The sequence below is a fragment of the Onychostruthus taczanowskii genome, unplaced genomic scaffold, assembly GCF_017590055.1.
Source record: "Onychostruthus taczanowskii isolate IOZ18803 unplaced genomic scaffold, ASM1759005v1 scaffold20, whole genome shotgun sequence".
Classification (NCBI taxonomy): Eukaryota; Metazoa; Chordata; class Aves; order Passeriformes; family Passeridae; genus Onychostruthus; species Onychostruthus taczanowskii.
In genome coordinates this window covers 519,471-533,103 of record NW_024499240.1, presented here as the reverse complement: position 1 = coordinate 533,103, position 13,633 = coordinate 519,471, and the positions used below count along the sequence as shown (strand labels likewise).

Below are 13,633 nucleotides of genomic sequence, written 5' to 3'. Positions count from 1 at the left end.
TTTTCCAATAACCATTCTTAAAATAAAGATATGACTCCACAAAGCGGACACTGAGGCCATAGTAAACATGCTAGCTTTTGTCCTTTTCTGCCCTTGCCTGGTTCCTTGCAAACTGTTGCAAAATATTCTGTCATATACTAGAGCTGTGCTTAGAAGCAAAACCAATTCAGTGTATCTTTGTCTTGTAAGCTGGCCTGATCCACGCTGCAAAATTGCTGTTACTACAAGGGCAGAGTCCCCTTTGATGCCAGCAGGGCGTATCAAAGCACTTCTGCTAGTTCATGTTGTCTTGAGAGGCAGCACAATTACACAAGGAACTTAATGAACAAGAGCTCTTTGATGCAGCAATGCCAATACTTTTGTTGTCATAACAGCAGCAAAGTGAGTGTTTTCTGCCTGCCACTGACACCAGTGTGCTGGCAGAGCTGCACAGTTTGGTTTTGAGTTTTTCTCGCAGAGCTGGAGCAGTGTCATATGGAGATTTGGAGATTAACCTCCATCATCTTCCTCACCTTTTTAAGACCCTCCATACATAACAAAAACCATTATTTACAGGGATGCTGTAATGTATTCATGTAGTTGCTCTCAACTTGAATTCAGCTTCAGTCTGCTGCTTCTCTCCAGCCTGCTTCAGGCTTCTCTTCAGGAGAAGGGCTTATGTGCCTGAAAGCCTGAGTGCTTTTTCCCCCGTAGTAGCTGGTAAAATAAGATTTTACATCCAAATTCAAGCCTTGTCTCTCCTTTATTTGTCAGATACTGGCTACAACTGTGCTGTCACTGCACCCTATAACTCTCAGAGAAACCTAAAGCTGAGTGTGCCATGGAAAATTATAGGAAGAAATATTTTACTTCCATGTCAGGTTTTCTGCCCCATGCACTTCAAGAAAGTGCATATACTCTTAATTTGTATTTTTTAGGATTTTAAAGCATATTATCATGTATGTTGATACTATTTTTGAAATTATTTAGCTTTCAAGAGCAGTAGAACATAGTCTCATCAGTAAGTTTTCCTAAAGTTTATACAGCCTTTATTTTTTCCTGAAAGAAGGACATTCCTATAAAAATCCCATTAATAACTTTTAATGGTGGTGTCATGTTAGAGGAAAAACAGTCTTTATCACTTCACCATTAAAATCTGAACTCATTCTTTTACAGAAAATGTGACAGAGACATGGATTGGATTATACAGTAATGACACCCCTGTTGTTTTTGAGTGGTCAGATAACACCCCAGTAAAATTCTCTAACTGGCACAGACAAGATCCCAACACCTTTCAAAGAACAGGACAACTCTGTGTTTCTGCACAAGGACCTGTAAGTTTTCTTTTTAAAAGAATTAGGCACTTTTATTTTAGATCATAATAATTTTATTTTTTGCTGTGCAAACTTTTTTAAACTATGACCTGAAGCATGACTTTGTTTTTTATTCTTAATGTATTCATGTTATGATAAATGCAGTACAGCCTTTAGAAACCAATGATTGTGCAGTACTGATGCACAGAAAATTAATCACAGATTTTGAGCTTACTTTCAATAAAAAGTACTACATATATAAAGCCTGGCAAATGGAAGAGAACAAATATGAGTGAGTATTTTGATAAAGTAATTTAAAATCCAAGTAGTGTGTATCATAATTTATGATCATAAGTTCTGATCTTGAAAGTTTCAAATTCATGTTTTGAAAAGCTGTCAGCTGTGCCTGTATTATCTTTGTGTAAATGTCTATAAATTTTATGGAGTGTCTTTCAAAACAGTAGTCTAGGTCTAAAAGAAATATAGAAGTTGATAGCAGGAGATTGATACCAGATCAGTCAGGGGTTGTAAAACACGAAGTAATGTTAAAACAGCACTGTCCTGTCTTGTTGGTATTCATGGCACTGTCTATTCTTTTGTAATGTGGTCGTGCATTTATTTTACTTTTGCAATTAACATAACTTAAAACTCACTAATACATGGTTTGCATAAGTAGCACTATAACTTAAATTTTTTTTTTTGCAAAGTATGTTTTGTCTGAGTGTGAAAACTGTATCAAGAGTTTCTGTTGTCTCTACAGTAGTGGGTCCAGGCTGCAGTCTTTAACTTAAGGGGAAAACCAAGACAATTACAATGAGTGGGAGAAGTCTATTCCTGCTGGAAGCAGAAGATAGGACTTTGGAACAATGGGGGGTTTTAGATTCCAGAGTTGTATTTTACTCAGTTTGCAAGTGTAAACAAACAAATGAAAATGTAAAATACAAAGGAAAATTAGGTGTGAGATAAAATTTTTCAAGCATTGTTTTTGATATGTGTCCAGTATGTACAGAGTGTGAAAATTGTATGATACAGAGTTTGTAATATCTTGAGTAAGGACTGTTCAAATACAGAGATTAATCTTACAAAGAACTGTGATAGCTAGAAAGAAAATTGCTCTGGCATGGCCATGGTGTTAGTTAATTGAGACACTTTACATCCTGAAGACTGAGTCAAAGAGACAAACCCATCTGTATGATTGATTTGGAATGTCCTGCTGACAGTGTTGGTTAAAATAGAACCATCTAAGGATAAATAAATGGAGTGGGAAAAATTACTTTTTTTTGGTGAAGAGTTAAAAGAGGAAGAGAGAGTGTGATCTAATGTTTGTATGGATATGCATGAGAATATGGGTATATGTGGAATATACTCTCTTTTATTCCTTAGGAAGGACATTGGAGGATTAAAAAATGTGAAGACAAATCTTACTATATCTGCAAAAAAGCAGGGGAATTTAATAGTGTCTCTCCAGAACTGGAAACAAATTGTCCAGAGGTAAGTGGGTTTGTGGTTGTTTTAGAACTATATTAATGGCACAGAATTATATAGGTAACCTCTAAATACAGCTACAGAGCATATGGGTGCAAATAGAGAGATAATTTTAGTTCTTCATATTAAAGACATGGCATGTTTTGCTTGGAAAAATCACATTGTTTGCTTTAAAAGTCTGTAAACTAAATTTCAATGTAAAATTAAAAGCCTTCACAAGATGCCTTTCATGGCTGGTTGTTTCATCAGTGGTTGTGACCCAAGTTCCTATTTCTTTCTAGATCAAAAGTGAAGCCCTAATGGCTGTTATATGATGCCTCATCCCACACATGGTTTTCATACATTGAAATGGAATGTCAGGGTGAAAACCTACCAGTTCCATTGACACGGAGGGTGAACTCTTCCACTTACGCATTTGCTTTCAAACACAGATCGGAAGGAGCTCAGATGTCTAACTAGGAGATTGAATCATATTTTCAGGCATTTAGGCTCTGTGTTCTGGTAGTAAAAGGAAGCGTGTTAAAGTATTACTTAGTTTGTTCCTTTTCACAGTGTGGAAAGATGAAACTTGTTGAATTTCTGTTATATTCAAAACTGTGGAGGAAAAAATCTCTCATTTCTAAGATGCTTTATTATTTAGCTTATTGTCTTCCTTTTTTTTCATTTCCTGTCTTGTTTCTTGGGAAATGAAGAAACGCAACCAGTTCAGCTGAATTTTAAGAAGGTTGAAGCTGAACTTTTGGAGTCAGATGCAGTCTTTTCCCAGATGCAGTGTCCAGATCCAGAGTTCTTGTCATACCATTATGGACATTACTGCTTAATTCCAGCTTAAGATTTCCAGTTTAGGGTGACTGCATTTATTTCATTTGGACCTATCAAGAATGTTGTGTGTTGTTAGTGTAAGAAAGGTTTGTCACAATCCTGACTGGGTGAAAAATGTGCAGAGCATCGAGGTTTTCTTGACAAGCTATAGTCAGCAGATTGAGAGCACCTCAACTTCTTCTCAATCCTGTGTCCCTCAGGATTGAGTCTCAAAATATTGAGCCACTCGTCATAAATTTCTGCTTCTTGGTGTTTCACACCCTGTAAAAACATTTGCTGAATCCTCTTACAGTCCCTTGGCTTTGATCCTTTTCTTTCTAATGTGAAAAAAGTTACTTTCAGTTAATCTAAAGATTAAGAGAGTGTATTATCTCTTTATCCTCTTGCTGGTTTAAAACAGTTAATCATAAATCCAAGCAGTTTTGCTGCATGAACTCATGCCTGCAGAACTTACGCCAGTCCAGGTGGTGTCTTTTGGACACCCTGGGGTGAATGAAGTAAAAGAGTAATAATGAGATGAAATGAGGCAGGCTGACCATGGGCACAGTGTTCTGGCTCATCTGATATCCACATTTCAGTGACCTTGAGGGTAACTGCTCTTCAACCATGGTAGGAAAGAAAAGATCTGTAGGGATGCCAGGGATCATCCGACAAAAGGGGGCCAAGTTTTTAACAGCTATACAATAATTAACAATCTATAAAATAATGTTCATTTCTTTTAAGGGATGGGAAAGACATGGTGGATATTGTTACAAAATCGACAGTACCCCTCGAAGTTTTGAACATGCTTCCAGTGGTTATTTCTGCCCATCTGCACTTGTGTCAGTAACAAACAGGTAGTTAATCCTATTAGACAGTGTGAAAATACCTCTAACAAGAGCTATTCTAACTTTATAAAGTGTTGCATGGCAAAACATGTCACCGTGGTGAAATAATAATTGCTTGAGAGATGAGCATAATTACTAACATCAGCTAAAATCAAAGGTGTGCTTTGCCTTACTTTTTAATTGAAAATAAATTTAGTAAAAAGCAACTGTTAGGCTAGTAAATAATTGTAGCAATGTGCACACTTGGGCATGCAGAAATCTAAAGAAAATTATTTCTGCAGGGGTATGTAACATCTTCAAGAAACTTTACTGGTGAACTTGGAGGGTGTACTGAAAAATGAAAATATACTTATTTTTATAGTTTAAAAATATAAAATTTTAATTCAAATCAATTAATGTTTTATAAATGTTTCTATTTATGTATTCATTTTATGTGGTTTCGCAGCAAATAGGGTAAGAGAGTAAATGTCTGAAAGCATTTGTTGCTGTTTTCCCATGCCTTGTTCTTATTTGCCTCTATTCCAGCTTTAGCAAGAGCTTTCTCCTCTATAGATGTCCAGATGCTTGGGTTTTCTCTCCTCCCATTGGTATTTACCCTTTATGTTGGCTTTCCAAAGTTTGACATACTAATAGATAAATCACACTGATACTTTAACTGCTGCATATTCATTGTTAAAAAAAAAAAACCCCAACAAAATAACCATAAAAACCCCCAAAACTCTGAAAATACAAGGAGGAAACATCTGCTCCCTTTAAACCAGGGGAAGTAACCCCCAGCAATCAGATAAATAGTAGGTAGGTATTTTAGGAAACCTCTGGCTACCCTACATCAGGATTTACATCAATGGGAATTTGCTCTGCCCAGTGGTTCCAGGATTGAGCACAGGATGTGCAGCACTGAGCTGGAGTGTGGCAAATATTCAGGGGAAATAAGGGACAAATTCTTGCAGCTGAGCACTGGCAGCTCAAATGTGGCAGGGAGCTGAGGACATGTTGCACAGCACTAGAATGATATCTTCTGTCCTTTTCTGCTTTTTTTTAATTTTATTTTTTCACTTCTCAGTGTATCCATCACTAATTATGATGTTGTTTCCCAGTTCCACTTAGCAGCAATAGCAAGGAGTAGCAAAAGCATTTTAATTTAGTGGTTTTGTTAAATTACTGCTGGGGTTTGTTGTTGTAGAGTGAAAACCGCAAAAACGTTTCAGTTACTGATCCTAAAATGTTCATTAAAATGCAGAAGAAGGAGGGTAGACATAAAAAGAGGACATGCAGAGGAAATGAAAATTAAATACAGTTTCTGAGTCACTCACAGTGTTACAGATACTGTAACACTGATCACAGTGTTGCATTCCATTTTTTGCATTAATGTCATCCTTATATTTAGCCATCCTTTTCAGAGTTTGTATAAAAACTATATCAGAACTAATTGCATTTAAGTGAATATTGGATTACTATGCATGGCAGTTATAACTTGCAAAAAGGTGTGTATCTCTCACATAACTTTAGTGAAGAAATCAAAGAAGAAAAAAGTGACTCTTTGTAGTCAGTTCAGCTGGTGCTTTGGGTCCTTCAGATCTGGTTTCTTAGTGCTGGTTTGTGTGTCTGCTGGTTTCAGTAGGACACTTCTGTGCAGAGATTTTTCTTTTCTGTCTTCTGGAGCCTTTTCAGACCCCACTAACATTTTCCCTTCATACATGGAGTTTATTGTTTTAATTTGTGCCTCATTAATACATTCTGTCTTTACATCTTGCAGTTCAAGCACTGAGGTTATAAGATCTGATTCTAGTGTTTCTTTTATGTGCTCAAGTGCTGAAAAAATAGGGATAAATTGTGGCTTGTGCTACAGACTTGTGCCTAAAGTTCCCCAGAGCATTCTGTAAAGAAAATTAAGTACCTCCATTGTATCATTCTCTTCTGAGAAAATTAAAATAATGTCAGAGAGCTAGTCAGTGAAATACCAATTTACCTGTATTATTCTAAAAACCTTTGTTTTGATTATTTTATTAAGGTTTGAACAAGCTTTTATCAACAGCATGATCCGCAGCATGGCAGAATCTGAGAGAACTTATTTTTGGATAGGATTGCAAGACCTCAACAACACAGGAGAATACTTTTGGCTCAGTACAGCAGGCAAGAATCACTCTGTGAGCTACACAAACTGGAACAAGTACCAGCCACGTGAGTAGCACGCTGGTAAAAAATGCAAAGGCTTGGAAATGGAAACTGGGGAGGGTGCTCGCTCCTCCACAGCACCGGTGGCTTAGCAGGGACTGGGGAGTCCCAGTCCTTTCCTCCCTGCCTGGCCCAGAGAGCAGAGAGGTAAATTTACATCTGCTCTTGGCTCCATAACCTGAAGTTGCCCACAGTCAGGCCCTCCTTATAGACACAGTGAATCCCTGAAATTCTTCTTTTCCTGTGAGGTGTTTTTCATGTGTTCCTTTATGAACTATAACACATTTGTTGCATACATCATATTTTTTAAAGAACGTCAAAAACCAAAATTGATGCTTTCCATACATTTCTTTGTGAGCTTTTCAAGGTCTTCCTGAGACTCCTGAGCAAAAGATCCTAGAAAATCATGAATTTTATTCAGTAACAGTCACAGGTTGAAATTTGCGTTTTATATGAAAAATAGGCCAGAGGTTGCCAGAAACATTTCTGTGAATAACAGTGTGGAGATTTCTTCTTCTTCTTCTTCCCCTTTAGATTGATCTTGTTTCTTTCATAGTAATTCTTAGGAAAATATTCCTAGGAAAAAAAATGGAAAATATTAAACAGTTGTTCAAGCTTTGAAGCATAAACCACCAAGCAATACCTGAAAATAGAGACATATTTATAAAGATGCTCCATTTCAATAATGGCTCTCTGATTTGGACTCTTTACATTTATTGTTTTACTACTGCATTTTGCAAAAGTAATGTTTTTAATTGCATTTATTCTTGTGCATTTTGTGAGAGGAACTCTTTGTCCTGGTTCATTTTACAAGCTCAAGCCAGCCAAGAGAGGCTTATAAATTGGCTGCTGACCAAAGAATTTGCTAGTTTTGTAAGTTCATTAAGGTTTTATCCAGAAACCCATGTCAATAAAACAGCAACTTGACCAAAGAAATCACGAAATTCAGATGTTTTATTCTGACATTCAGCACTTATTCCCATGTCTAGGTCGTTCTGGAGGATGCGTGGCTATGCGAGCGAAGCACCCTGTTGGTTACTGGGAGGTGAAAAGCTGTGAGAACTTCAAAGCAATGTCATTGTGCAAGCAAAAAGTCAATTCTTATGAAGAACCTGAGCTTACTTTTCAGAGATATTCGAGTTCCTGCTATTTTGGATGGGAGTCAGAACCTAATCTGCTCAACTGCTACAAGGTACATATCATACTTGCTTTAAGTTTTTCTGACTCTATATCAGCTTAAGGATATGCTGTTCCTAAAACACTTTTGATGAGGCATTATTTCTTTCACTCAACAAAGAAACATTTTCCTGTTACCATCCTGTACTGCATTTAAAAGTGAGAGAAAGTAACAAGAATCAGAGCTATGCTTGAAATATACCTGGCTTTAGTTTGGAAAAAACTGTGACTAATATTTGATTTTTATGGGTTTCTGAAAAAACTGGTCTCTGAAATGAACTACATTTATGACAATGTTTATTTTATTGCAGATATTTCACAACGAAAAGGTTCTGATGAGAAGAACGTGGGATGAAGCAGAAGCGTTATGTCAAGATTTCGGAGCCCATCTTGCTAGTTTTAGCCACATCTATGAAGAGACATTTTTAAACAATTTATTATATACAATTTTTGATAGGTAAATAGATTTTTAACACCAACAAGTTTTATCATAATCATACTAATCTACAATTGACATTTTGCCATCCTCTTTACTAGTGCCCAAAGAAGTCCCTACTCTAATGTGAACTAAAAAATGAGTGCAATGCGTCAGCAGCATTGCAATGTGATTCTTTTTGAAGATGAGCTTTGTGGTAAATGTTGAGCAGCTATTGTTGTCAAGGTGGTGTTTTTGTGAATTAGCATTCCCCATTGAAATGGAGGTTCTACCATTTTAATCCTATTTTAAATGTTTTCATCTTGTAAAACATAATCTAACATTTTAGTAGGAAAGCAAGAGTTTACTTCAAGGATACTAAAATGTTAAGAAATGTATTATGGAATGATATATAGAATTCAAGAAGAAATTAATATGTGTATTTGTGCTATTAAAATTATTTCTGAAATGGCTAAGGAAAAAGTGCATGAGAAATGTTATTTTCTTTGTTTCTGTTATAGAACAGAAGACAGACAGTTCTGGATTGGATTTAATAAAAGAAATGCACTTTCTGGAGGGACGTGGCAGTGGTCTGACAGAACACCTGTAATTATCTGTTTATTCTGTATTTCAGTAACCTTTCACGTCACAGCTGAGCATATGTTGAATCGAGGCAAAGGCTTTTAGATGTGGGCAACTGCTGTTAATCATATAAAAAAGTGTTAGGTTTCATAGCTATTCACATATTTTTATGAAGAAGTCTGATACAAGTGAGTTGGACAGGACATTGGGAGAACATGACTACGGACCCTATTATTTGTATTTTACCATCATAATTTAGGCAGTCCTTTAGTTGTTGCTTAGCTGTTCCTGTTTTATACACGTCTAAACCCTTCCTTTTTCTCCATGATGAGGTTTTTAAATGCTTCCTCTTGGGCTGTCAGTGAAAGCGAATCAATGTGCTGTTTTCAGGTTGTATCTTCGTTTTTGGAGGACAAGTATGTTGAAGATGACTCAAGAAACTGTGGTGTGTTCAAAGTAAACAGAACAGTCTTTCCAGCACACTGCAAAGAAAAGCGTGAATGGATATGCAAAATACCAAAAGGTAGAATGTTAATTATCATGCACTGTCTGTTATACACATTACTTGCAATTCAGTAGAGACAAGGAAAAAAATATCTAAAAGTCTCCTTTCTAGCAACCTCTGGAGTTCTCACTGGTCTTCTGCATGAAATCATGGCAATGTGAAAAAGGTTATTCCACTTAGGTTTGTTGTCCAGTTAATAGATCTAATGTGAACAGTCAATTTAAAAACATATAGCAAGATTACCAGTTAATTGGAAATACCCATTCAAAGTCATTATTCATAAAAACTACTGTAAATGTTTATTAGTGAGCATGGCAGTTATTTTATTCCACTTTAATTTGAAGGTTTAACTCCCTTTTTTATCCCTGAACAAGAACAGCAATATTCTTAGTGATTTTTCGTTTGTACTTTTTTTTTTAGGTGTCAAACCAATGAATCCAGTTTGGTACACAGCTGGTATGAAAATATTTTCTTTTTCTCATTTTGAAACAATATCACTTGGAAATAGAATTTAAGCCTTTGTTAAAAATAAAATAACTAAAATATTCTAAGTTGAAAATTTACAGTAAGAAACTCTGTAGGATCTATTTGTTACAGATCAAATCTGCCACTGTTGTTTAGGAACACCAGAGCATCAGATACTGCTCTTGACATTACTGCAGTCTCAGGGGATAGAGTATCATGAAAAAAACCAAACTCATACTCCATTTTATGTCACCACAAATTGGTATGTTAAATATGGTTCTGCTGTTCTTAGTGGCGTATTTGTCCTCTGACATGTGGTTGCAGGCTGGCCATGGGGGTAAAAAAAGATGAGACCTGGAATGAGTTTTTTACCCCTGCATACTACTGACACTTTTTCTCATTTTCTAGAACTGCCCTGGTCATATTATCAAGGAGCAGAATATCTTTTCCATGTCAGCCCTGCAGAATGGGAAACCTGTAAGTTTGTCTGTGGCTGGCTTCGTGGTGGATTGGCAATAATAAATTCTTCTGGTGAACAAACCTTTATTCAAAGTAAAATAAGGAAGGTAAGAAAAAGCACCCCTTTTAAAAAATAAACCTTCAGGTGGTAACTGGCTGTTTTCTGCTGTATCTTTCAGAGAATCTGTCTCCTGTTATTCCATGTAGAATCCAAAGGACATTTTACTTTAGAAATAATGTTCTTGCTGTCTTCATTTCCCCTATCTGTCCCTGAAGCCTTATTTAGCTTAAGAAGACAATAACATTTCAAATCTGCAGAACCAGCTCTCTTATTGAGCAGGTTGATCAATCTGCCTCAAAAGACCCAAGAGGAGCAAAAGCCAGATTCCTATCCCAAAGCTGGGAAGGTAATTGGGGGCAAAGAGAAAAGTGTGTTTCTTGTGTGGTGTACATCCCGCTCTGCTTCTTCCTCTCTGCCCACTCCTCCCTGGCCAAGGGCAGCTGTCATGGTTCCTCCTTGTGACAATGGATTTTTATATGGGAAAAAAAGGGACATTTTCCTCTAAATTTCCTCCTCAGGTTTACAGCAGAAATTCTCTAGAACCTTTCTGATGTAACAAACAGCTTTGAAAGTGAGAAATAGCTTCACAAGCAGATGAATTCCCAGGAAATTGAGTCTGTTTCCTTTTAGGTGTTCTCAGTAAAATAAATAACGACAATTTTAAAAATTAATGCAAATATTCTGTCTGCCTTACTGAAAACAAAATTCTGCAGCTGTAATGTAAAGGGATATTGTAGTGTAATCTTTAAAAGAACATCCAGTTCTGGGTAGAAAAACTTTTGGCTCACACTTATTGTGTATAGGCCTTCTCTGCTTTTAACTTGTAACAGAAAGCATAAATAGAATTATGTTGTAGTAATATGGGGTCTCTCAGGTTTCCAAGGAATTATGTATATATAATAAATATATATAAATATATATATATTTACAACTTAAGATCACTTAAAATAGATAATCAGAATGCTGCTTTAAAGTAATGTTTATTTACATGCGATCTTTTAAAACTGGATTAATAATTAAAATTAGTGGGTATTTCAAAAGTTTATGAGAATTCTGCAATGAAAAAGCAAAGTTTAGTCTCTTTATACTGGAAATCAGCTTAACTTCCTAGGAGTTTTGTCTCAGAGTACAACATATACAGCTGGTTTAAAGCCTGCTGGGCTTGGCTATGCTTTCTCAGCATAGCCACATTTGTCCCTGAGTGATTGTAACTATTTTCCTGTGGAAGTAGGAGTAAGTGTGGCAATGACTAAAATAATACTCAGCAGTCCAAACAGACTTTGCATGTGTCATTTGAAAACTTGGTTAAAATTTCTTAGCGTGGAATTTGGAATCACATTTTTTACTATTTCTTTAAAAGCTGTAGTATGTAGCCTGAGTGCTGTGATTAGAAAAATTCAACTCAGGGGCCAGGCAATACCAAATCAGAGAGCATTCCAGCGTGTTTTCTCAGAAATGTGTTTTCTTCATTTGATATTGCTAAATAAGATGTGAGCTGGAGAAAGCCTAACTGTAACTCAAAGGACAGTGTGGAAGCACAACACAGGCTGGACTTCAGTTCTTCCTGACAAAAAATAAATGCCTTGCAGATACAGAGTGGCTTCTCTAGTGTCCTGCACATTCAGAACTTTTTTTTTTTCTTCTTCCAAAAGCCCCCAAACTGTGTTTGAGTGGCTAACCGTGAAGTAAAACCAAGTCATAGCTGAAACTAGAATCAATTCAACAAAGCAATAACACATGGCTGTTGGAATTACATTATTTCCATGGCTTTTCAATAACACTTGGCCTTTTAGAAGCAAAGGTCTAGCTCCTTTCATGAGAACAGCAATCAATCTGGAAAGCATCTCTAGAATACTCTGGTATGAACCATACAAAGTTAGTAAATGTTCAGAAAGCATTTTGGAAACATTGAGGATCAGCACTATATTACTGCTTAAAGGAAATATTTTCTATTGTTTAATTTTAGGAATTGGGGGAAAACAAATTATGGTCTAACATGACAGTCTTTTCAAATCAGATAGGCTGTAAATTCCTAAAACTGTAAATTCCTAGGTTACAGAAGACACATCGGCAATCCTGTGGAAATATGGAAGCTAAATCATGCTCTACTCAAGTGAATAATCCCACTGAAGTTACATGAATTAACATGGGCAGGATTTAGCACTTGTTCTTCCCATTGGAACCCAATGGAGATGCTACCTGAATACACAGTCTGACTTTTGGAGTTTGTTTATGCATTGGTAGAAGGGCAACATCATCTAAACACGTGGCTAAACATTTCTTTTATAGCTGTCGACTGGTGATGTTCACTGGTGGATTGGATTGCACGCAGAAAACCTCAGTGATGAGTTTCGGTAAGAACTTGTGTGTGCCACAGTGCTGTGAGTTGTGCTTGGCATGCCCTGTCCCCGTATGATGGGCCAAAGCAGTCTGGTGACTGAGTGGGATAGTCAAGAGACAATTTCAATTTTCATGTAAATATCATTCAGGATAATATTGCACTTATTTTATCTCCATATCGCAGTATTCCTTCTGACAGGGTTGTAAAAGACATTTATATTGACCTTGGTCACAGTGATTGTTTGTTTACTTTCTCCCTTGCATCTCCTTTTGAACCCTTTAATGGAAGGTGCAATTTTAGGTAAGGACAGGAAAAAGTGAAACTTTGTTCTTAATGTTTCTGTGCAGCTGGAGAGATGAATCACCAGTAACGTACCAGAACTGGGATGAAGGGAGGGAAGGAGATCTGCAGAGACCAGGGAAAAGATGTGGCTTCATTTCATCACAAACAGGTTTCTTTTATATTTCCTTTTGTTGTAGTAATTGTAACTTGATTCTGTTGTTGGCCAAAGGGTTTATATTTTTTTTTCATTGCTTTTGAGAAATGCAGTCCATATTAAAGTCCTGTTCCGTGGTTATAATTTGCATGACTGCTTCTGTGATTAAGGAAAGAATAGTGAAATATCAGTAACATGCTCAGAGACTAGGTTTTAAAATTATATTAATAGTTACAGCTCGCTAATGTCAAAATACAACTATTCCAATGATATTGATACCTCAGTATTAATTGGGCTTTTATGTGGAACAGCAGTAATGTTAATGCATTGCTGGTGTTCACAGTTCTCTCACAACCAAATGACCACGTGGACTTCAAAACATTTTTTTTCCTACATCTATGAACTGTTTTTCTATCAGCACATGATTTTAAGTACTCAGGTTTCTACCTTATTTTTGATCCCATAGCCAATCTTCTGAGGGATTTTTGGGTGCCATAATTCTGGTGCTAGCCTTTCAATCATGGCAAAGTTCAATATTTTACTTGGGTATTAAAAAAAAGTCACAGTACTGCTGGTTTAGTGACTTCTGTAA

The 13,633-nt window shown here is 36.4% G+C and overlaps 1 protein-coding gene across 1 annotated transcript in view; it reads left to right on the top strand.

Moving 5' to 3' along the window:
- The window catches only part of PLA2R1 (phospholipase A2 receptor 1), a 37,089-nt gene that overhangs the window by 10,595 nt on the left and 12,861 nt on the right, over positions 1-13,633 (top strand). The window contains exons 8-19 of the mRNA XM_041403757.1: positions 1,156-1,313; positions 2,676-2,783; positions 4,323-4,435; positions 6,438-6,607; positions 7,591-7,793; positions 8,089-8,234; positions 8,714-8,798; positions 9,165-9,297; positions 9,700-9,735; positions 10,153-10,310; positions 12,554-12,618; positions 12,953-13,056. Of these exons, the coding sequence (XP_041259691.1) occupies positions 1,156-1,313; positions 2,676-2,783; positions 4,323-4,435; positions 6,438-6,607; positions 7,591-7,793; positions 8,089-8,234; positions 8,714-8,798; positions 9,165-9,297; positions 9,700-9,735; positions 10,153-10,310; positions 12,554-12,618; positions 12,953-13,056 (1,479 nt within the window). The remainder of the gene's footprint in view (positions 1-1,155; positions 1,314-2,675; positions 2,784-4,322; positions 4,436-6,437; positions 6,608-7,590; positions 7,794-8,088; positions 8,235-8,713; positions 8,799-9,164; positions 9,298-9,699; positions 9,736-10,152; positions 10,311-12,553; positions 12,619-12,952; positions 13,057-13,633) is intronic.